Genomic DNA, 20,999 nt, shown 5'->3' on the forward strand with positions numbered 1-20,999 from the left:
AACCAGGTTTGATTTCTATCTTTCATTTGGCCGGCTTAGTATCGAGCCGCATCCGTTATATTCAATTCACCAGCGGCAATGATAACCATATGAATGTTCAATATGTTATGAAGCTAAGTGTGTCGCCATAAGAAATCATCTGATCACGGCAATGACTCGAGGAGGATCTCACGGAGAAAGGTAGACCTATCAAGGCAAAGAATTCCTTGCCACCTCGCGTAACACAACGTATTGCATCGCATACCTAGGTAGTCTATATCATATTGCATGTCTTGCCTGCTGTATTTCATAGTCAGTTATTTTACTTTCTCATCCAGATAGTTGGGCATGAACTCAGGGTCCTGATGGAAGCGGAGCCTTCTCCGATGAATCGAGGGTGTGCGTCAGTCCGAATGATTGGATGAGCAGTTTATGCAGAAGAGTGGCCTAGTAGGATTGGAGTGATGAGTTTGGGTGAGATCTGTGGATGAAATAGATGGCGGGGTAGTCCAAGCGTAGATGCAGTATTCTGTGAGAGGTGAAGTTGTGGATGATGAGGTGGTTGAGGGCTATGGGGATGTGGTGAAACATCGAATTGTGAGATGTGGCACTGATGATGTTGTGGCGGAGGAAGCTCGGGATTGGATATCATTTGAGCAGGCAGGGAAGAATATTATCTGAAGGAAAGATTGGGGGCTCAAAGTTGGTTGAGAGCGGGTTGAGAATATGTTGTGGTGTGTTTGGTTGCTCTGAAGGTATGCAGAGCAAGATTCCTAGAATCGAAAATTTATAGATTGATACACAACGAACGCAATCGTAACACAAATAAATAAATGATTCAGTATGCCATATGAGATTGGATTTGAATTATGCATGAAAGGCTAACTGCGGAGGCTCCTCTCACTTCCATACCAAAGACTGAATTAGGAGAATGCTAGTTACTTGGCGAATTATTGAACACTGGACTGTAGGATGTGTTATATTGGCATAGTAGTCTTGAAGAAGGATAATGAATGATCAGATTAGATGAGAAAGTGGCTTAATTAACCTATTCAACTGAATAAATGGCTGAAACGTTGTTTGGCTGGGTGATAAGATGGATTTAAGGACGGTTGTAGATCGTGTGTTCCTTTGCGGACCGTGATTGCCGTTGTGTGATGTGAGCATTAGACTCGGATAGAATTTTATGGTTGGTGAAGATAGCGAACTAGTAATTAGAGCTTATGTATAGGGTGTAGAATGATGGGATAAGATCGATAGGGATGATCTGCTGGTGGCGAATATATGTAAAGATAGATATTCCAAGGGAACTTTGCTGTGTAAGGTAGAAATCAGGATTCAGGGGGGAGATGGAGAAAGAGCTAGGGTGACACAGCTTTGTCTTTTCCATAAGGCAAATTATTCTTCTTTACGAAAATTTAAATAACCTGCAATTCAGCATATGTAATCTCCAATTGCATATGTTGTACTATGGAAGACAGGACAAAAAGTGTTGATTTTGTCTGAGAAAAGGAATCAGCCCATTTTCGCAGAAGGACGCAGTGATAGTAATATATTGTACGCCACAATAAATAACCTTAAATCAAACAAGAGTCTTGGAGACTATTCCTGAAACTGCGAACACTGCGGAGGATTCGAGTAAACCTTGTCGCTTTTGTGAAATATGAGGTTGTGGAAATGCTGGGATAATTGGTGTCTGGGATCCAAAGTTTATGTTCGTCAAATTACGTCGACGGCATGAACAAGGGATGGTCATGGGCGAAAATGACGAGGAGCAAAAAATAGCGTGGAGAGAAAAGTTTGGTTTGGTGTACCACGGGGTTGAAATCGAGACCTTGAATTGTGTACATTGGCGTATGGTATTTTAAGTATTTTGAGGCATTTATCTCGTGAAAGATTCGGTTCGAGGATTCTCGGATGTGGTATGTTTTTCGTTGAGGCAAATTCGGGTTCCATTACCTATTGTATGAAGTAATTTCAGATATAGTAAGAGCCGATGCCGTGTCAGGAGGGACAGACGAGGTACATTCTGTAGAAATCGAGCGGAAAACGTGGAAAATATCAATGTGGAGTTAGATCGTTGTGCTACATGATGGAGTCTAAGCCGGTCCCGCGCTTGCATTGGTATCAGATCGAGTCTTGTGCGTTTATACGGTTACACCCTTTAGACGGTAGAGAATGAGGAAAGAATAAATCTGTAACTGGATTGAATATTGATAAAGGTGACATTTGATGATGTTGTAATGTGTGAGTAAATTTAGCGGGCATGATACGCGGGGTTGATTGGATACCAATATCTAAATAAGAAAGGATTGATGAAAGATTTGAAGGGCTTTGTGTAACATTTGGTTGACTCATGATTATAATGTGAGAAGAAGGTAGAGAGTGAAAAGGGATTAATTGACTAGCACATAAATATACGATTTGTTTCGAATCACTTTGGAAAGGCTTCTGGTAAGGATGAACAGATATGTAGAGTATACGGCATTGCTAAGGTGCTTACACACATTGGAATCAGCTCCGATGATTTTAGAATATACACGAGTATTTCTTCAAGATCTAGTGCCATTGCACAGAAGTATGACATCGTGTAAAACCTCAGGGCTACGTGCGAATATTGCTCGGATTGACTTGAACCTTTACATGCCACGGTAACATGCAAGGAACAGACAAGTATGTTGTTATTTGATCCCAAACTGCCAGAAGAAACGTGTAATGAGACATTATTGTAAATATAATCTGTGAATAGTATTTATGAGTGGGATCTACCAACGAAGCTTTTATTACCACGATATGAAGGAGCTTGACTTTGTCATTGATTGGAAACATAGTCGAGCAGCGTGTGTAATATCAGAGGAAGTGTAAAACAGTTCGCTTGTGTCTATATGACCAACTGAGTGGATGGAGACAAGAACATTCATCCTTCGTAATTATGTATTCATATTATTAGCTCGAAGGAAAAATCAACGGAGATGTCGCGTAGCATAACGAACCAATGACTTGCCCCAGACCGGGTTAATGGAATTCGTGATTTTTACAGCACATACTTGCTGAGTATTGTATGTGTAATAAGCCAACTCGAAATTGTATCTTAAATATATGGACGAGACTGCTGTGAAGGTGTGCCAAAACTTTATAAACCTAGCACGCGACAATGCAAATCTTTGCGGGCTTTGGCGTATATTTGTGCAACGACGCGGATTTGGGCGTGAATCGAGAGTAACATGAAACGATGAACATCGCGGTGCTCTTACCAGGGAATTCAAAAACCGGATCAGTACTCTGCTTCATAGAATCTTTAAAATGAGAAATTGTGATGACCTGTGGCCTGTAGTCAGTTGCATGATGACCTAACTGAACCACTTGGATAAGAAGAGGACTACTCTTTCTGACCGCTACGCACTCATGTCCGTGGCGATTGCTGATATCTAGAATCGAATAATAGCGGACAGATGAATCGTTAAAATTGTCTTCCTGCAGTTCTTGACATGCGCGTCAACTGCCACTAATTTTCACCGCTTCATGATATGCAACTTCGGTCGGGATCTCACACATCCACAATTTCTCCGAGATGATCATTGGTCCTTCGATAACGATCATGGGAATGAGGTATGCCCTCGAACATTAAGTCAATCGTTATGCGAATTGGTAGTATTTTGTATTATATCCACTTGATAGTCGATTGAATCGGGAGGCATGTTCTCCGAATCTGTCGGCTCTGGGAAGACGAGGTCGGACGATTACACTTATGCCATGTACGACTTTGCTATTAGCGGAGACTTCTTGTTGCCATATGCAATCAATTTTCCAGCCGAATATGAATTGAACATTGAGCTTTTGAACCAATGAGTGGATATACATGATACATCCTTGCTATAAAGCAGGATTCGGGTAGATCAGACGAGCTCCGTAGGATTTTAAGTTCAATTTTTGAACCCTTTAGTTGGTCATTGGCTAGAAGTTACTGTTTTGATGTTGTACGATCTGAGATTGGTTACCCAGACAGCAATGTGTAAATGAAATTACGACAGGAAGCAAGGAAGAAGAAGTAGGCAAATTCCGTATTTCGGATGAGTTTGTGAATTAATTATGATACCGTTACGAAGCTGAAAACCAAGCGTAGTATGAAACTACACAAGCTTCACAATTGAACAAGTAAAATCATTCAATGAATGAATTAAGCCATTCGAGTTGATTTAAGGTCAACGCTAGGTATCTTGGATGGAGAATTTCCATAATTATAGGTTGTTAGTTCTGGTGTCGTTCGTTAGCTTCATTTCTAATTAACTTTCGGTTGTCATTCACCCCGCAAACTGTATTGTAAACTAGGTCCAGGAACCCATGGAGGTCCGGAGTGATCTGCATTGAGGTCAAATATTACGGAATATTGTAGGAATCCAATGAGATGGCCTTTTCACTCAGCTATCTAGGTACCGATGCAGATATAGCTCGAAATGTTGAGAAATTTTTTGACGTACCGCATTGTGGTCGAGAGGGGTACTGATTGCCGAAGGAGGGAAAAGGGCACACATGGATTCCAAGGTTGAAAGGAGAATAAAAAGAAAACAAAAAGAAAAGTAAAGTCAAAGGAAAGAAAAGAAAAGGAAAGAAAAGAATAAGAAGCTAGAGTACGTAACTTGGAGCCTTATGAATTAAGTGATGAATTTAGTACCTTGTGCACGGACCCGATTTTTCTTTAGCTTCGAGCTCAATTACAACTTCACTCCATCTACTCCAGTAGATCAATACCTAGGTAGTTTCTAAACATCTATCTATACATCTTATCGAGAACATTCAACTCTATTCATGATGTATAGACATTATTACCCAGATAAGTCTAACGTGGACATCTATTTATGCATACGATCCCTAATCTTCATGGTCACACCAGAAAAAGCCACAGTCTTGGAAGTGTGCACATTCAGGCTTACTTCTCGATTCTCATCGCAGGATTACTTTCTCACGCTGTTTGCCTTTCCCGCAATATGCGCCTCGGCCCTCCCCTCTTTGAATCCATGTCTTCCAGGTATAGAATACCACACCTGATATCAATTCTAGACTTTGAATCCGAATTCTCGAAGGGCCGTTAATGGTCATGATTATGGTCCCTTGCCCCCACCATTCCCCACGTTTTTCGATTCAATTTCATAGAAGTAATTACCTCGACCAAATGATTTTCTATTCGAAAAGTACTCGTATGCCTCCTAGTGTTATCAAGGATGTAGCTAATTCGTTGATTCAGAAACAAATCCATAAAGCTAGAAAGCAGTAAACCATAAACACGAACCGACAAATCGACAACTGTCTTTTCACACCCAAACTCAAAATGTTATTTACACGAATTTTGCATATGGAGTGAGCATTTTACCCTTATTGCAAAGATATACCAAAATAGTAAAGATATCATAACACCAATCTTTATCTTATCTAGTCGGAAGGCATTATCCACCAAAGCAAGCATAGGTAGATTATCATCGCTTATTATCCAGCCTATACCAGCATCACATCACGTTGCATTGTATGAGTGTCACAACACCCTCATTCAACTAAATCCCTTAGTCCATCCATTAGTCCATTAACACATTAATTTATGCCGAGTAATACACACGACGGCAAGGCAAACTTCAAGGATTAGTTTTGAAACCCCAGGAACCGTTGCGTGGTATACCCTAATTCCTTACTGGTCTTTGTAGTGGTCCATGTGTCTACACCAAAACATGGATAACATGGATTTCCGTCAATCATCAAGTCAATAGGCTTTCCAAGGCTTGCAAAGCTGTACCCAACAATCTGGGTACTCCGTGATGATCAAATCCTCTTGGAAATTCCGGCATGCTGCTTCAAGGAATCTGGATAAATTAAATTATAATATTGGCCAGGATTAGTTTCTTTATTTGAATTGTTGTAGGTCGTGATTTTGGTCGTTCCTCCTTCCTCCCCACCCCCCGTCTCCCAAATGGTAGCACGACATTTATTATTCAACGAACCACTGAATAACGCAAACGCAACGCAAGCCTAGATGTACAGACAGGAACACAACAGATATAAATACTGTAAAGGCAAAAGTACCATGAATCATAACCATAACATATTGAACAGCGCATCGAATTTATTTCAGAGCTTCGTTTGAGCTTGGTGTCCTACAAGCGACTGGGGGGCTTTTTGCGTCATACATATCCCCTCACCCATTCTATCCTCCATGCAGCCTTTTTGCCGTACATTGCCTACGGGATTTTACTCGGATCTTCTGTCCCTTATCTTAAAACACTTCTTTCATTCTCGCCATTCTCTCTTACCTTTCTCCCCTTCATCTAGATACCAGATCTGTCATCTAGTTGCTCATTTTACACACAGTTGTGGATCGATCATATATCTATTACTGATAGTTATTTCAATCGACTGTATCTCCACTGATCTAGGAATCTATTCTGGTCTCACTTAACATCTCAGTCCAGATTCCCCGCGCGTCTAGTGGTCCCAAGGGTTCGAAGATCAAACGGCGGATTAAGGCCCACAAAGGTCCCTGAAAAATCGAAAAATTAATCAACTGAAACAATTACTACTGCCGGTTTCCGAAGAATATTAGATTGTCTCAAGTTCTCTCTGGGGCGTCCTATTTCTCGATATAGCGGCGATTGAATAGTCAATTGTATAGTGTCCACAGATACTCAACGCTCCTCAAAACCTCAATTCCTTACAATACACCATCTCATATCTCACGTCAACTCACAAGCGTTTCGGTGTTCAATTCCGAGAGTCGGTCCGTACGGTCTCGTATCGGGAAAGAGTTTACTCGGTCGGAACGGTGGTAAGATAGTCACTCTTGGGTCTCATGCTTGGGTACTTGACGCCTCAATCGATAATTTGCGACTATAAACTCAGCTTCCCCACCTATCTGGCTGGAATCTGCTTTTGTGTTACCTTCGAAATTGAATCCCGATACAACGCCACTTTTTTCCCTTCTGTAATTTTTTTCTTATAGTTGCCATGAGTTTATGATATTAATACGAAGATAACCCTGGTTTTGATGTAAGCCTCATTGATTTACTTTTTCCATCTCCATGTCTTGGATCTCCTTACAGACTCAGATCTTTATCATGCATATGCGTAAATTAATACGCTAACATTAAGTTTTGGTAAACAGTACATTGTCGAGCAGTCATTAAAGCAGTCTCCCGTGCTCCTAATTCCTGATACGTCTCATACCTCACGGACTTGTCAAGTATATCATCAATACGATAGCTCGACTTGTAACCTCACCGCCTCGAGTCAAAGATTCGGAGCCCTTACTTAGTCTACTCATCATCTGAATACCTTTCTTGAATATGGTTCAGCATGAGAATCCCATGCAATCGAGGGATTGTTATGGCCGTGAGTCATGGCCCAATCTCGCGGAGAGACCATTCGATTGCAGCCAACCTTCCTTGAGTGAAGCTCGACTCACACCAATTATACCACACCGCCCTCACCCTCACGAATTAGCTCTTGTACGTTGAGTGACATTCCGTTCATCTGATTGCAAGTAAATTCACTAACATCTTCTTAGACTGTGGAGGAAGCATTGAGATCCTGCGCTCGTATTCCAGTGAAAGAGTTTGCCGTCATCGCTATTCTTGACGATGGAAGGGAAGTAAATTACACTTCCCAAACTCTGAAGAATTTTCAACCGAGAATATTCTCTCCACACTTGAAGAATGATTTCCACAAATCTGTACAAAGAGCTGCTCTGGATGCCTCATTTTCAAATTCATCATGTCAGTCACCTTTCAAATTATCTCCATGTCTTTCTTGCTAATGTCCGTCTCTACAGCCTACAATCAAGAGAGCGGCTACAGTGATTTTAGCATGGATAACGCACCAGGTATGAGAAGACTTACAGGAAATACTTCAAGTTCTGGAAAGAGGCGTCGACACCGTCAGCTTCGACACAGTTCAGAGGATTCTGACGATGATGATTCGACAGGATCGAAAAAGACCAAGAGATATCATCATCAATATGATGATTCAAGTGAAGATACACCAAGTCCTATCGTAGAGAGGAAGACAATGTTACTGAGAATAGGTGACGAGGAAGAGGTTACAAAATTCTACAGTTGTCGTTTCAAGGATATGCAGCAAGCGTCTTGTAAGGTTATGGGAAAAGCTTTTGTAAAGCTCGTTGAGCCCAGAAAGCAAACACATTACCCATACACCAAAGGTGCTGAACATGCCCCGCCATGGTGGCCAGCTACAAGTGGAGATTTGTCAGTTCGCCACAGAGAACCAGATCACCTTTTGAAACCTGGTAAGTTCAACATCACCATGTGAATCAAAGACATCGTCATTAATATCTTCATTAGAGCGAATACGTTTGTTGGTACATATTTTGAGAATGATTATCGAGCCATATCATAAGCAATGTTCCGCCGTTCAAAAGCTAAACCTCAACGTCAAGAAATTGGAAGAAGTTACCATGGAAGCTATGTCGAATTGGTTTACCGAAAAGGATCATCCCGAGAATTCTGCCAAGAAGCCTTTTTTGAAGGAAATATTCAAGGTTGCTCGGATGGAGGAGCAGTATAAAAATGGCGAGCGAGGTCAGTATTTTATTTTCGGTTTAAATATTGTCCCATCAGATGGCTAACTTCTTCTTAGACCCCGATACTTATATTTCGGTAATGTATGGTGACAGAAACGGCGCGGAAATATCAGACGACGAACCAGAGGAGGGCATGAAGCTTGAAGACGATGATTTACAACCTCAAGAAATAGCGACCTCGCCAATGCTGTTGACTCCGCATAGCTCGGTCTCGCCGTCACTCATCCAAGTTCAGCAAGCACAACAAGGAACGTCTTCCAATCATCAGAGAGAACATGATAATGTATATGCACCAGCTCGGCACGTCTCTGTTCGATACAATCCACAACAGGAAGATCACATGCACAATTCCTCTTACATTCATACCACTACCGGATATGTACCGCGTGTTAATTTCAATGATCCTAGTAGCTCAAGCCTACAAGACCAACCTCAACGTTCCATGTCCACTTCCATGTCTCCAGCTCAATACCAGAACTCCCAGCAAGCAAATGTGAGCTGGACATCATCTTTCTTCAGTAATCCATCTCCGGCCTCAAGTTTCTACACAACATCTCCACAATCTCAATCGTTCACGTCGAATTCCCCACAACCCTTCTCCTCTAATTCGTATCAACTTCCCCCACCCAACTCTCAATCTATGTTATCATCGCATCCTATTGGTCACAGTGTCCAAAGCAGCTATGATGGACTGCCACATAGATCTCAATACGACACAACTCCTCAAATAGCAAGTCAACTCCGAACAGGAAGTCTGGGTCATCCACATCAACTTCCCACCCATCAACATCATGGCGGATTCGATTTTCTCGACAGTAATAATTATAGTCACCATGATGCAGATCTCAAACAAGATCCAAATATTCATCAGGGTTAAGAAATGACTCTCATTAGGATTATCGAAAAGCAATGGAGAGGGAGTATTGGCGCTTCGTTTTTAACCCACCCCGTTGGAGGTTGTCATATACTTATTTGAGAAAGCGAGCGAATATCATATCACAGCATGTCTTACTGGCATATTTTTTATATGCATAAATCTGGCGGAGACTAAGATGGGATGAGATGGTGGTGGTGCAAGCGTTCGATTTGGGTGTGCCATCTTTTGTTTTTTTGTTTTGTTTTGAAATCACTTCTTTTACGTTGTGCGCTTTATTCTAGTTTTTCTTTCACGGTTCTCTCATCTTTGCGATTGATGTTTGCATTATATTGAAATTATCGAATGGGTGGAGGTCGAGGTGGAATTGAATTTGGTTGGCAGAGTATTGTGGTGGAAAAGTTTGGGCTCGGCCATATGTGGAACCTTGGGACTTCGAACCTGGTCTCACTCAGGTTTGGAGATTTAATACGTGGACAAATTCTCTTTTTCCCTGCACGCTTTGATTAGGTACTTTGCTACGGTATTTTTAATGGAGGTTGATGGTTTGGATTATCGGTACTGGATATTATTTTACGGAATGGATTGGTGTTATGAGGGTAATGATATGAGGTGGATGGTTGGATACGTGAATGAAGGGAATTTGTACATGGAATTATGGATGCAACTTTTCGACTCACAGAGGTTACTTGAAGTATGGAACTCAGAGGCGGCAATATTTATGGCTGGCCAGTCGGGCTAAATTATGATTAGGAGAGTTAAATATTTTTCTTTACATATCTACTCATTAATTCGTTGCCTTTCCTCATATTGCATATATGGCATTGGAAGGTAAGAAGCATGAAAATGCGGGGAACGAAATCAGGCAAAGTAGAGAGAAGCAAAGCAAAGCAAGAAGAAGAAGAAATGAGACGAGAATGTATACAGTAGTCGGGTCTAGATTTAAAAAGATCTCGAATTATCAATGAATATTGTACTTGAGTGAGCGGCTAGATGGGTATGATTTGCATGTGCATGTACTAGAACCTACCCTTTTACCTGCCTATACATATGGATAATATATAATTTATAGTACCTGATTCCGTTTGTAGAATTGCATATGCATGAATATGAAGTTTGGATGCGTGTATGCGAAGCGACTAAAGGAGCTTAACGAAGAGGCATTTGGGGGTGGAGAATTGAAGTAGTGCCTTGATTTGTTTACGCAGTACATACTTGTTTGGTATTTTTTGAGCGTTTGTTAGATTCTGTTTGGATGTATTGAAATTCGTTTGCATTTTTATCTCTTGGCTACCATTATAATATCTCTTTCCGTGACCTTTCCGTAGCATTTCCGCCGACTTCCCATAGGAGAATGAATTAATTGTGGATTTGTTTGAGGGAGAGCTGCTTTGAGGTCTAAATTACGGGGTCAAGAGAATGGATTTGAAATGACGTACCAGTGAGGTACTTTTGTCTATCAGTAATGCGTAGGTTAGGGATGGAAAGGGAGGGATGCATAATGTGTCTGGGTATTTCACATGCAGCTTATATTCACACCACGCACTGATCAATCGTTAATCCTTAACCATTTTGTTAATTGATCAGAATTTTCCAATATCAGAGAGTATTCATTTAATGTTTCTTCCAGCATAATCATTATCTTAGAGGGGCCAAGAGCTTGATAGCAGATAGGTCCCCTATACTGGGTCAAAATTTAAACTCTAATTGCCGATAGTGGTGTGCAAGCGAAAAATGGCTTCCACTGGTGCCCGTACGGGTGTCCGTGCTGGCCTTGCTGGTGCCCGGTGTGCTCGGATATTAGCGACGGACGGCGACCTAGACCGAGGAGTTGGGACAATAGATGAAAATTCGAATGGATAGGGCGAAGGACGAGATTGAGGGTCGAGGTTGAGGGATGAGGATGTGATGAATGGCTGATATCGAAGGGTCTCATCGAAGGGTGGTTATGCAATCGGGACGGATGGGTAAATTAGGAAATGTGCGGTACAAGCGGCTGGCAAGGTATGGAAACGGCAATGGTATGGCGTAGGTACTGCATGTATGAGAACAGATATCAATACATGGAAGGGATCTAAATTCAGGGTTTGCCTTTAGGAATACGTGCTTGGATACTATCATGCGTGTTGGGGCTTGTTTATCCAAACGAAGTATGACAGGCTTATTTTTGGAGCTTTTGGAGCTCGCAATCGATACAGTAATGATGTAAGGTTATCGAAGTTCAATTAAATGGGTCTTAAGGACCAAAGAAAGTTTGAGTAAACAAAAGAAATCAAAATCTTGTTGGATTTTTCTTATGCCGAGGTTTTACGGTTTTACCATATGGATTTATTGCGTATTGAATTGCTGCTACCCTGAGTTGCTAGTGCTAAGGTTACATGGAGTACAAAAAAATCTATAGCTAGGTAAGCTGTGTGTACCTGAGTGTATCTACCGGAGGTATTTGGATGCTATGTAATTTACAGACCTTGTATCTATATGCACGTCAGCCCTGGCCGTATTTGAACAGCTTTAAGTGGCTTTAAGTGGCTCCAAGCAGCAGTTGATCAATTTTCGTTGAATGAATAGCTGATCTTGGGGGATGAAAATGTTTACCTGTTCGAGTACTCGTACCTTGTTGGGAGACCTCGCTTGTATAGGTAGGTATCTAGAGATATGTAGCTACCTCGAGGCTACATATATACGTACGGCAGGGTCGAATCGGCGATAATATGGCTACGGACAACAAGGACGTTATCAAGGGTGGTAGGATTGATGGGGGCGGGGGCGAGGGGGTGGTTGTTATGGTTGGTTCATCATTTCAGGGGAGGAGTGGGGTTTCAGCTGTGAGCTTTGAGCTTTTGAAGTCTAGACTTTGCGAATAATTAAATGTGCGAAGTACAGATGATGTCTTCCATTCATAGATAAACTATGATTAAAGAATACTACCTACATACGAGACCCTGGTTTTGGAGGGAATTCCTGGAGAATCATGGACGAATAAATAAATATAGTTACTCCATACCTCCATATAAAATTCAATAGTTGTTGTGAATGGAGGTTCTGCTTATGCTTATGCTTATCTCTATCCACATGTTTTCCTTCATCTTACATGCGTACCTAGGCTATCCATCTATGAAGGATTATCTACACTACGAGCTATCATGATAGGTGTCGAGATTATGAATGAGGGGTACAGCTCCGTATCTTACATATGTACATGTATGAAGGATCACATATATTGAATTTCACTCGGTCGACTTACTCTTTTTATTCATGTCAGGGTTGAAGTGATTGACGATCATTTATTTGATCAATCAATTGACGATTCTCCAACTACACGTTGAATTTTTGTTTTTATTTCGGATAGTTAGTCGTGATTCGTAATTTATCATCCTACCAAATTACCGTGCGTGCATCGCGTTGAACGTCGAAGAATTCGGAATGGTCGGAATATTGTTCATAGGACTAGTTTTATGGACGTTGTTGCTGTGGAAAGTGGGAAATGCTTACAATGGATTCTTGGAATCTAGGAGGATAGCACAGAAAACTGGATTTCCGGTTATTGAGACGCGTGGGTGTATTCAATGTTTGGTCTGGAAGGAAATAAAGACGCTGATGTTAATGGTTTGTTCTAGCTCTTGCGCCAATTGGATTAAAGAACATTTTGACGTTGAAATTTATTATTCCAATTCTGAGGAGAGTACCTTGGACGAGGCATTGGGGATGGCTATGGTAAGTTTTCTTCTCTCCATTATTGCTTCCTCCTACTCCAAACCCCCTCTCCTCCCAGAAAATAGCCCATCAAATCATTTAACATCCCCAAAGCATAGCCAACCACCGCAACTCCTTCCTCAATCTCCGCTCTTCCTATGATCTCCATGGAGACACCTACATATTCGCGGCCTCGAACCTCAATCTCTTACGCACGACAAACGCAGGGTTGATAGCGCAATTTACAACGCGAAAAAATGATTTCGTTAAACCTTTGAAGAATTATAAGGTGTTGGAATTTTTCGGGAAGAACATTGTGACAATTGAGGGAGAGGAATGGAGGAGACACAAGAGGGTAGTAGGGAAGAGCTTTGGTGAAAAAAGTATAAATTTAGTTTGGGCAGAGAGTATTAGACAAGCGGAGGGGATGATTAGAATTTGGGGGAGGAGGGGTAGAAGTAGCGAGAAGGGTGATGAGGAGATGAGAGTAGAAGATGCGGGGAGTGATACGGCAATTCTAAGTTTGCATGTCATTTGCGCTGTAGGATTTGGAGTACCACAGTTGTGGGAAGGAGAAGAGGAAGAATATATGGGTAATGGGAATTTGAAGATTGAAGGGGGAGAGATGCCGAATTTGGGTTTGAGTAAACCGGTTGGAGATCATTCGTTGGGATTCAAAGATTGCATTAATACTGTTTTGGGTAGTCTTCTTGTAAGTAACAATGGAATGAAATTCATAGAAAAAAAGAGGTACTTATCGTGATATAGCTCATGTTATGGCCGCAATGGATGTTGAGTAAGTTACTTTGTCCCCCCTCAAGCATCAACTCTTCTAACATTTCAAGAAATTTCACCTATAAAGCGTCATGGAAAAGTGTACAAGGCGTTTAAAGAAACAAATCAATACGTTACCGGATTACTCGAGCACAAAAAGAAACAAATATCAGCTGGAGATGATGACAAATTTACCATGGATTTAATGGGTAAGATCGCAACTATAATTTGCACATCCTTTTTGATGACACTAACAAGATCAAGGGAATATGCTCAAAGCATCCACTGAGACTCTGAACTCCCCTAAGAACCCCGTGGTATCAAATAAAAACGAAGACTTGCCCCTCAGCGAAGCCGAAATAAAATCAAATGCCTTTATTTTTCTCCTCGCGGGTCATGAGACAACTGCATCCAGCATCCAGCTTTGTTTTGTCTACCTCGCCATTTCCATCTTGTCTCAGACATCTATGCAAGCTGATATCGACTTGATTGTCGGCTCAAAGAAACCACAGAATTGGACATATGCGAGTGATTTTCCAAAATTGTACAATAGCATGGTAGGAGCGGTGCTGAATGAAGAATTGAGATTGATGCCGATAGCGGAGACAATCCCTAAGATTACTGTAGGTGAACAGAAGGTTATAGTTGATGGAGTGGAGAAAGTGGTGCCGGAAGGATGTTATATTCATTTGAATACTGTAGGGACACACAGGAATCCGAGGTATTGGCCTCATAGGGTTTCTGAGGAAGGAAGCACGGATCTGAATGATTTTGTACCGGAAAGATGGATTGTCGAGAAAGTGGAAGAGCGCGATGAGATGACACATGCGGACGAGGATGAAGAGGATTCGGTAAGAGATGGATTTGACAATGACAGCTCTACATTGTTCAAGCCAGTCAAAGGAGCATTCATACCTTTTAGCGAGGGACCACGCGCTTGTCCGGGCAAGAAATTCGCCCAGGTGGAAATGATTGCTGTTTTGACTGTGATATTTCAGAAATATAGTGTGGAGTTGGATGTATCTAGATGGGCGAGTGATGAGGAAGTACAGAGTATGAATGATGAAGAGAGGAGGGAAGTTTATGAAAAAGCTATTAGAGAAACAAAGGAGGTACTTGGAAGATGCAATCAAGCGCAAATAGTGCTGAAGATGGCGAAAGAGGATAAAGTGCCGTTAAGATTTGTGGAAAGGGGAAAGGAGAGATTCCGTGGCTTGTAAGAGTGAATGTAGAGGGGGGAAATGGATATAAATTACAAAAACAAATGAATAACACCTTTTTCCTGCCATTCAGGGTTTCTAAATTTATATTTTGCCTTTGAGACTTTAGTTACCACTGTAAATTTACAGTAGAATCTATCCAGCGTGGATACTCGCGACAGGACGGGCCATGAAGGATAAAGCTTAGCGTATGCTGAAGGTCATCACCAGCACCTAGGCGAGCTCGGTATACCGTACCTAGATTTGGGCTTTCGGCAGTAAGCTTAAGCTTGTGAACTTTTATCTACAATATCTATCATTGGTAGTGAGTCCTTCGTTAGGTTATGAACTGAATTCAGTAAGATCATCAATTCACGGATTTTAACTACGGAGCCTTTCTATAATTATGTATTAGATTCGGTGGAATGTTTTGGTAGGAACACCAGGAATGACGAGTACGAAGGGAGACAAATAGCAAATGTTGATGTTGGAGCTAAGCGGAAGAATGACGATTGCAAATCCTAGCTTGGACCCTGGCCTGGCTCGTACTCAGGCTTGTATGTACGAGCACGAGCACTGTCTTGTATATACAGTACGTAGGTATCTATGCGTATTTATTATGTATCTCTACATGTATACGTAACTATACGTAATCGGTATATTTCCTGAAACAACGGAACTATAGATAGAATTGTACTCTTTAATTGATGTGCATGGAAGTCTGCACTAGATAATCAATTGCGCACCTAGGCAGGTTGGTAGCTGGAAGCCATGAGGTTATTGAGTTAAGATTTACATCAACACCACAGCTGAGTTTCGGAAATGCGACACAAAAGTAAGAGCAAGAAATTAATCAGTAAAAGCCACCATATTTATTAACATTCATTCAACTCCTGTGGTTAATTACCTAGTATTATCGACATCAAAACCTCTCCGTCGTTTGTACCTACCTACACGCAATATAATAAACTTCAACAGCACTCGAGTACCTTGCAGAAACATCTCCATCATCCCCATTATTTTCATCAGATTTACCTTTCGCCTCATCATTTCCCCACACGACACACTGCAGGACCATTCAAGATCGATCCACCCACCCCGAGATAAACCCTGGCAATATGAATAATGTTGAAGAACCTCGAAACAGAAACGGAAACCACAACCACAACCTCAACCTCAACATCATCAATGCCGATAGGTCCTCATCACCAAATCCAACCAAGAGTATATCACCAACTGGCAGAGATTCAAATAATACCGGTGATGAGCCTACAGCAACATTAAATCGACGTCGTACCAATCGTTGGTCCACAGATGGAATACCTTCAGGAGGAAGTCGCCGTAGGAGTTCAAACTTCTCGGAATATTCGCTGAACGAATTTAACAAGAGTTTGAGGGATTCCACAGACGATCTTTTATTTCCTAAACCTAGCGATATGAAGGACGAACATAGTCATGATTCTTCACACTGGGATTCGGCCCCTCTAGCCTTTGCCCTTCTGCCAGCAATTGGTGGTCTCTTCTTCACAAATGGAAATTCGGTCATAACAGATATTATGCTACTTGGATTTGCGGCCATTCTATTGAATTGGTCTGTAAGGGTACCATGTAAGTCATCTATTCCCAGAAATTTGGAATCCGCGATGTAGATATGATGGCAGCGAGCGGCGTTAGAGACGCGTCCATGATCAATGCATGCTAACAATTCAGGGGATTGGTATCATTCAGCACAGTCGATTCGAAAAAAAGAGGTATACAATGAGGAAATGGCTCGGGAGGAAGGAAGCGGGGATGAATGCGCAATGGACTCTACGACCGAGAACCCCGAAGACATGTCGGACGACAAATTGAACTCGCATTCCAAGACAGAACGACGTCAACCTGTACATGAGTCTGCTACCAATGAACTATACGTTCATGAGATATTGGCTTTATTATCATGTTTCATATTTCCAATAGTCGGGGCATATATACTACACTCAATACGATCACAATTGAGCCGCCCCTCCGAAGGATTGGTCTCGAATTACAATTTGACCATATTCTTACTAGCATCAGAACTGAGACCAATGGCACACTTAGTCAGGTTATTGCGAGCAAGAACACTGCAATTACAAAGAGTTGTAAATTCGCATTCGTACGATGGTTCGAGTGAAAAAAAGGCGGAGGACAATGACGCGTTGGTCCGAAGATTGGAGGAATTAGAGGCGCGAGCTTTGAATGTAGAGTCGTCTGCCGGAAGCATACCAGAGCTGGTCTTAAATGGGAAACAATCGGCAATTCTTACTACAGAAGTTCGTCGCACAATGCAACCAGATCTAGATGCTCTAAACCGAGCTGTACGCCGTTATGAAAAGCGTGCTACACTCCAATCATTCCAAACGGAAAGCCGTCTATTAGATTTGGAAGCACGATTGAATGATGCTATCTCATTGGCAGCAGCAGCAGCTAATAATTCACAAAGGCGCGGTACTCTCGGAATAGTATTCGATTGGATATCTTCAGCTATGATTCTCCCATTACAAGCTTTCGGAATTATCGCGAGCCTTCCGTTGAAAACACTTCTCTCGGTGGTTAATTACACCCGATTTCTACTTGGCGGCCAAGAGCCAATGGAGAAACCTAAGAGAAACTCGAATGGTCGATATGCGCCTCATCCAAAACTTATTGATCGTGTACAAAATAAATCAAAGAGATGACGATTTAACAGTTGGAAAGTTGGAATTTGATCATAACAATCATCAAGTTAGAACCAATGAATGAAATGTTTTATGCCACTTTCCTTAACTCTTTGCACAGAATAAATGAAGCAGGTCTGTTCACAAGCCTTTGGAAATACACGTCATTGTAACGACTCTGTGATTGGTTTCCGTGAGTCGAATGTCACACGGGATTTGAGATACGCATCATAAGGGTTCTATTAATCGAGGACGTCACATCGTCTGTTGTCATGCTGGTGTAACGCATATAAATCCGATTCTATTGTTGACGGCTTCCGATCCAAACAACCTTGAGAGAAAAGGGGGGGGGGAGGTTTCCGAGGTCCGAAGATCTAACCAAGAGGAATTATGAAGACGAGTAAGAAAGCTTGAGTCAACATGATTCAAGATGATTTTCAACATTTCGGATCTCGAGGTTTAAGAATGGATGATGCCCTTCACTTGTAATTCCCAAACATGTTGAGATTTCCTTTCACAATTGTCATATTTATCTCCTGCACTCTAAACCTTTCCAGTCTTAGTCTAACTACAATGCCCCTCAAGTCAGATATTCATATCAATGTTGCAAAGTTTGAACCATGCAATGCATCGGCAGGTACAGCTAAAGCTAATGAGGATTTGATCAACTTGCTGAGGGATGGTCCGAAATGGTTTGAGGTTTGTTTGTCAACTCATCTGCAGTTTGTTCACTACTTACTGCTTTTTTCCAGATGGGTGCCTCAAAATATCGCAAGATGAGAGATGCTGGGGAAACCCCTATCCCTAAGCCTGAACTCTTACCAGATGGTCTCGACATAGAAATTCCTTCTCGTGATAGTGATAGAGTAATCCCTTGTCGTTTGATACATCCATCTTGGCGCAAAACTACTGAGGAAAGAAAGAAGACAAGAGCAATCGGATACCTTATACATGGTGGTGGATGGGTTCTTGGCAATCAACATTCTGCCGATGTTCTCCTCCAGTTTTATGCTGATTCTGGAGACCTGGCAATTGTGTCAGTTGGTTATAGACTTGCTCCTGAATGTCCATTTCCATGTGGTCCGAATGATTGTATTGACGTGGGAGAATACTTGGTTAAGCATGGGAAAGAAGTTTTCGGTAGTTCGTTGAAATTTATTGGGGGAGAGGTACGTGGGGTTTTTTGCAATCAGATGATGCATCTACTAATACTTTATAGAGTGCAGGTGCTCATTTGTCCTTACTCGTCGCCTTTCATCTCCTCAAATACCTTCCTGATTTTAAGTTGTCCGGGCTGATTCTCCATTGTGGTATATACGATCTCACAATGCTCTCCCAATGTCGCAACTTTATCCGCCCAAATTTAATGCTCGACCATCATTTGATGCGAAAATTCATCGACGCATTCCTTCCAAATATGTCTGACGAACAAAAGAATGATTCTTTAATATCCCCGTACTATTAAGATCTCGAGAAATTCAGAGGAAGATTGCCAAGTGCTCTTTTCACATGTGGTACGGAAGATCCATTGCTAGATGATTCGGTGACAATGGCTACAAAGTGGATGATGATGGGTGGGGAGGCTGTTCTTAAAATTTATACGGGGGCGCCACAGGCATTTATTGATATGAAGGATAAGTTGAAGGAGGCAATGGATGCACAGGAAGATACAAAGACCTGGATAAAGGATTGTATGGTGAAATTGTGAGAATTTTATTTGGGGTGTGTATGGTCGAGAGTTGTGGTATGGGTTTCGATGTTCATTTGGGTTGAAAAGGAATGTCAAAGAGAAATGAGGATATCTTTATGCGGAATACTGGAAAAGAGGTGATTGCGTAGGAGTGTTGTTTCCATATAGATGGGTATTGGAAATCTTATTCTATTCGGACTTGTTCTCCTCCTTACATCAGTCCTCTGGTCACTAGATGTCATATAAAAGTCTCTGGCTTCAAAACTTCTGATTTCAACATTTGACGATGGCTCTTGGTGGTATGTAAAGTCATCAAAATCATGACCTACAATTTAGAATCCATGTTCCTCAACCGAACATGGAAGGATTTGGATTATGAACTGGTGGAAGGTGAAATTACTCACGGATCTCCATCTTTAGATGAATATGTTCTTAAAATTTTCCGCGATTTCATTCATAACATTTATTATGGATCACACCAGCAGCAAAGCCAGATTTCCGACAATGACCACACAAAATTAACACCAAACTTTGAGGCGCAACAGCTTCAAAACACGGGTTCTTGTGTTTTAACCCTAATTATACCTCCAAGGACGCAGTTATTGCATGTGCTTAAAAGTCGATGTAACATCCGCTGAGATGTCACTTCCGCTAGTGTGGGACGTATGAGAACAGATGTGTACAGCATAATTTTAGGAAGAATATGGAACTGACATGAGGTGATTTCATTTTTTCATTGCTTAGAATTTATCTCTTAAGTGTAGGTACCTGATCATGAGTACGTCAGTATGACGGCCCCTTTTATTCTTCCATGTCTTCAATACATTTCTGATTCATTTTCCTGTTCCTGTAATATTCCTTCGGCCACGAGCATGCCTCGCCAAACTCATTGAGGATTTTAGCGTCTCGGTTCCCCTTTCTCGCTATACCCGATGAGTTGCTCAATAGGATTTTTTTTAGCCAACCACATTACATTATCTGATTCCTCAATAGAAAGGATAGATCATTCACATATTTTGCTGAGAAGTGTCTCGGGTTCTGATTTTGAATTTCTTATTGAGAGTTTGAGGTGAGGAATGAAACTTGGTGGATTGCAATCATTCATGCTGGGATTTTGGGGTTCCGTTACGACCTCGGGAGCTCATCAATTGATAATTTTACATCCATGTTTATTGAGTTTCCGGCGCCTGAGATAGAATTTTCTCCAATAGAGATACAATTCAATCGAGAGATGAGGACTAAAAGCTTTACAGATATACTCAAAGTAGGAATGATCGATCCCTCAGAAGTAACCTCTTGGTAATACTTGAGCCTTGATCGGTCTATCACAAACACGTTTCGTGGAAATTTCCACCTCTCATGATAGCTTAACATCAAAATAGAAATATTCTTTGTTTCATCCACTTCTCTTGTCTCTACTTGCTTAAGCTGCCTGCTATCATCTCAATTTACCTCGATTTGTTTCGGCACACTCATATCCGTCTCACCTTCCTATACTGAGAATTGATTGCTGCTATGTCGAAGAGAGGTGATA

General features: G+C 41.5%; 4 protein-coding genes across 4 annotated transcripts; all 4 read left to right on the plus strand.

Annotated features, from left to right (window-relative positions):
* The first annotated feature begins 6,300 nt into the window (after window positions 1-6,300).
* On the plus strand, window positions 6,301-10,408 carry EAE97_004058 (uncharacterized protein). The gene is made up of 6 exons (XM_038874570.1): window positions 6,301-7,008; window positions 7,124-7,466; window positions 7,526-7,733; window positions 7,790-8,263; window positions 8,319-8,555; window positions 8,614-10,408. The coding sequence occupies exons 2-6, from the start codon at window positions 7,305-7,307 to the stop codon at window positions 9,432-9,434; spliced, it is 1,902 nt and encodes a 633-aa protein (XP_038735179.1). The 5' UTR covers window positions 6,301-7,008; window positions 7,124-7,304; the 3' UTR covers window positions 9,435-10,408.
* A 2,446-nt stretch (window positions 10,409-12,854) lies between these two features.
* EAE97_004059 (uncharacterized protein) lies at window positions 12,855-15,118 on the plus strand (the record flags this gene model as incomplete). Its single annotated transcript, XM_038874571.1, has 6 exons — window positions 12,855-12,984; window positions 13,049-13,145; window positions 13,239-13,836; window positions 13,893-13,920; window positions 13,970-14,107; window positions 14,163-15,118. The coding sequence occupies 6 exons, from the start codon at window positions 12,855-12,857 to the stop codon at window positions 15,116-15,118; spliced, it is 1,947 nt and encodes a 648-aa protein (XP_038735180.1).
* A 1,097-nt stretch (window positions 15,119-16,215) lies between these two features.
* On the plus strand, window positions 16,216-17,796 carry EAE97_004060 (uncharacterized protein; the record flags this gene model as incomplete). Its single annotated transcript, XM_038874572.1, has 2 exons — window positions 16,216-16,705; window positions 16,808-17,796. 2 exons carry the CDS (start codon window positions 16,216-16,218, stop codon window positions 17,794-17,796), a joined length of 1,479 nt encoding a protein of 492 aa, XP_038735181.1.
* Window positions 17,797-18,348: 552 nt separating this feature from the next.
* On the plus strand, window positions 18,349-19,483 carry EAE97_004061 (uncharacterized protein; the record flags this gene model as incomplete). Its single annotated transcript, XM_038874573.1, has 4 exons — window positions 18,349-18,474; window positions 18,528-18,944; window positions 18,995-19,085; window positions 19,242-19,483. 4 exons carry the CDS (start codon window positions 18,349-18,351, stop codon window positions 19,481-19,483), a joined length of 876 nt encoding a protein of 291 aa, XP_038735182.1.
* Window positions 19,484-20,999: the final 1,516 nt, after the last annotated feature.

Source organism: Botrytis byssoidea (genome assembly GCF_014898295.1).
Source record: "Botrytis byssoidea strain MUCL 94 chromosome Unknown BBYS_006, whole genome shotgun sequence".
In the NCBI taxonomy this organism is placed as follows: Eukaryota; Fungi; Ascomycota; class Leotiomycetes; order Helotiales; family Sclerotiniaceae; genus Botrytis; species Botrytis byssoidea.

Coding starts and splice junctions, on each gene's coding strand:
- EAE97_004058 (XM_038874570.1), top strand. CDS start 7,305: ATGGTTCAGCATGAGAATCCCATGCAATCGAGGGATTGTTATGGCCGT. Junction 7,734..7,789: donor CTCATTTTCAAATTCATCAT/GTCAGTCACCTT, acceptor CCGTCTCTACAG/CCTACAATCAAGAGAGCGGC. Junction 8,556..8,613: donor GTATAAAAATGGCGAGCGAG/GTCAGTATTTTA, acceptor ACTTCTTCTTAG/ACCCCGATACTTATATTTCG.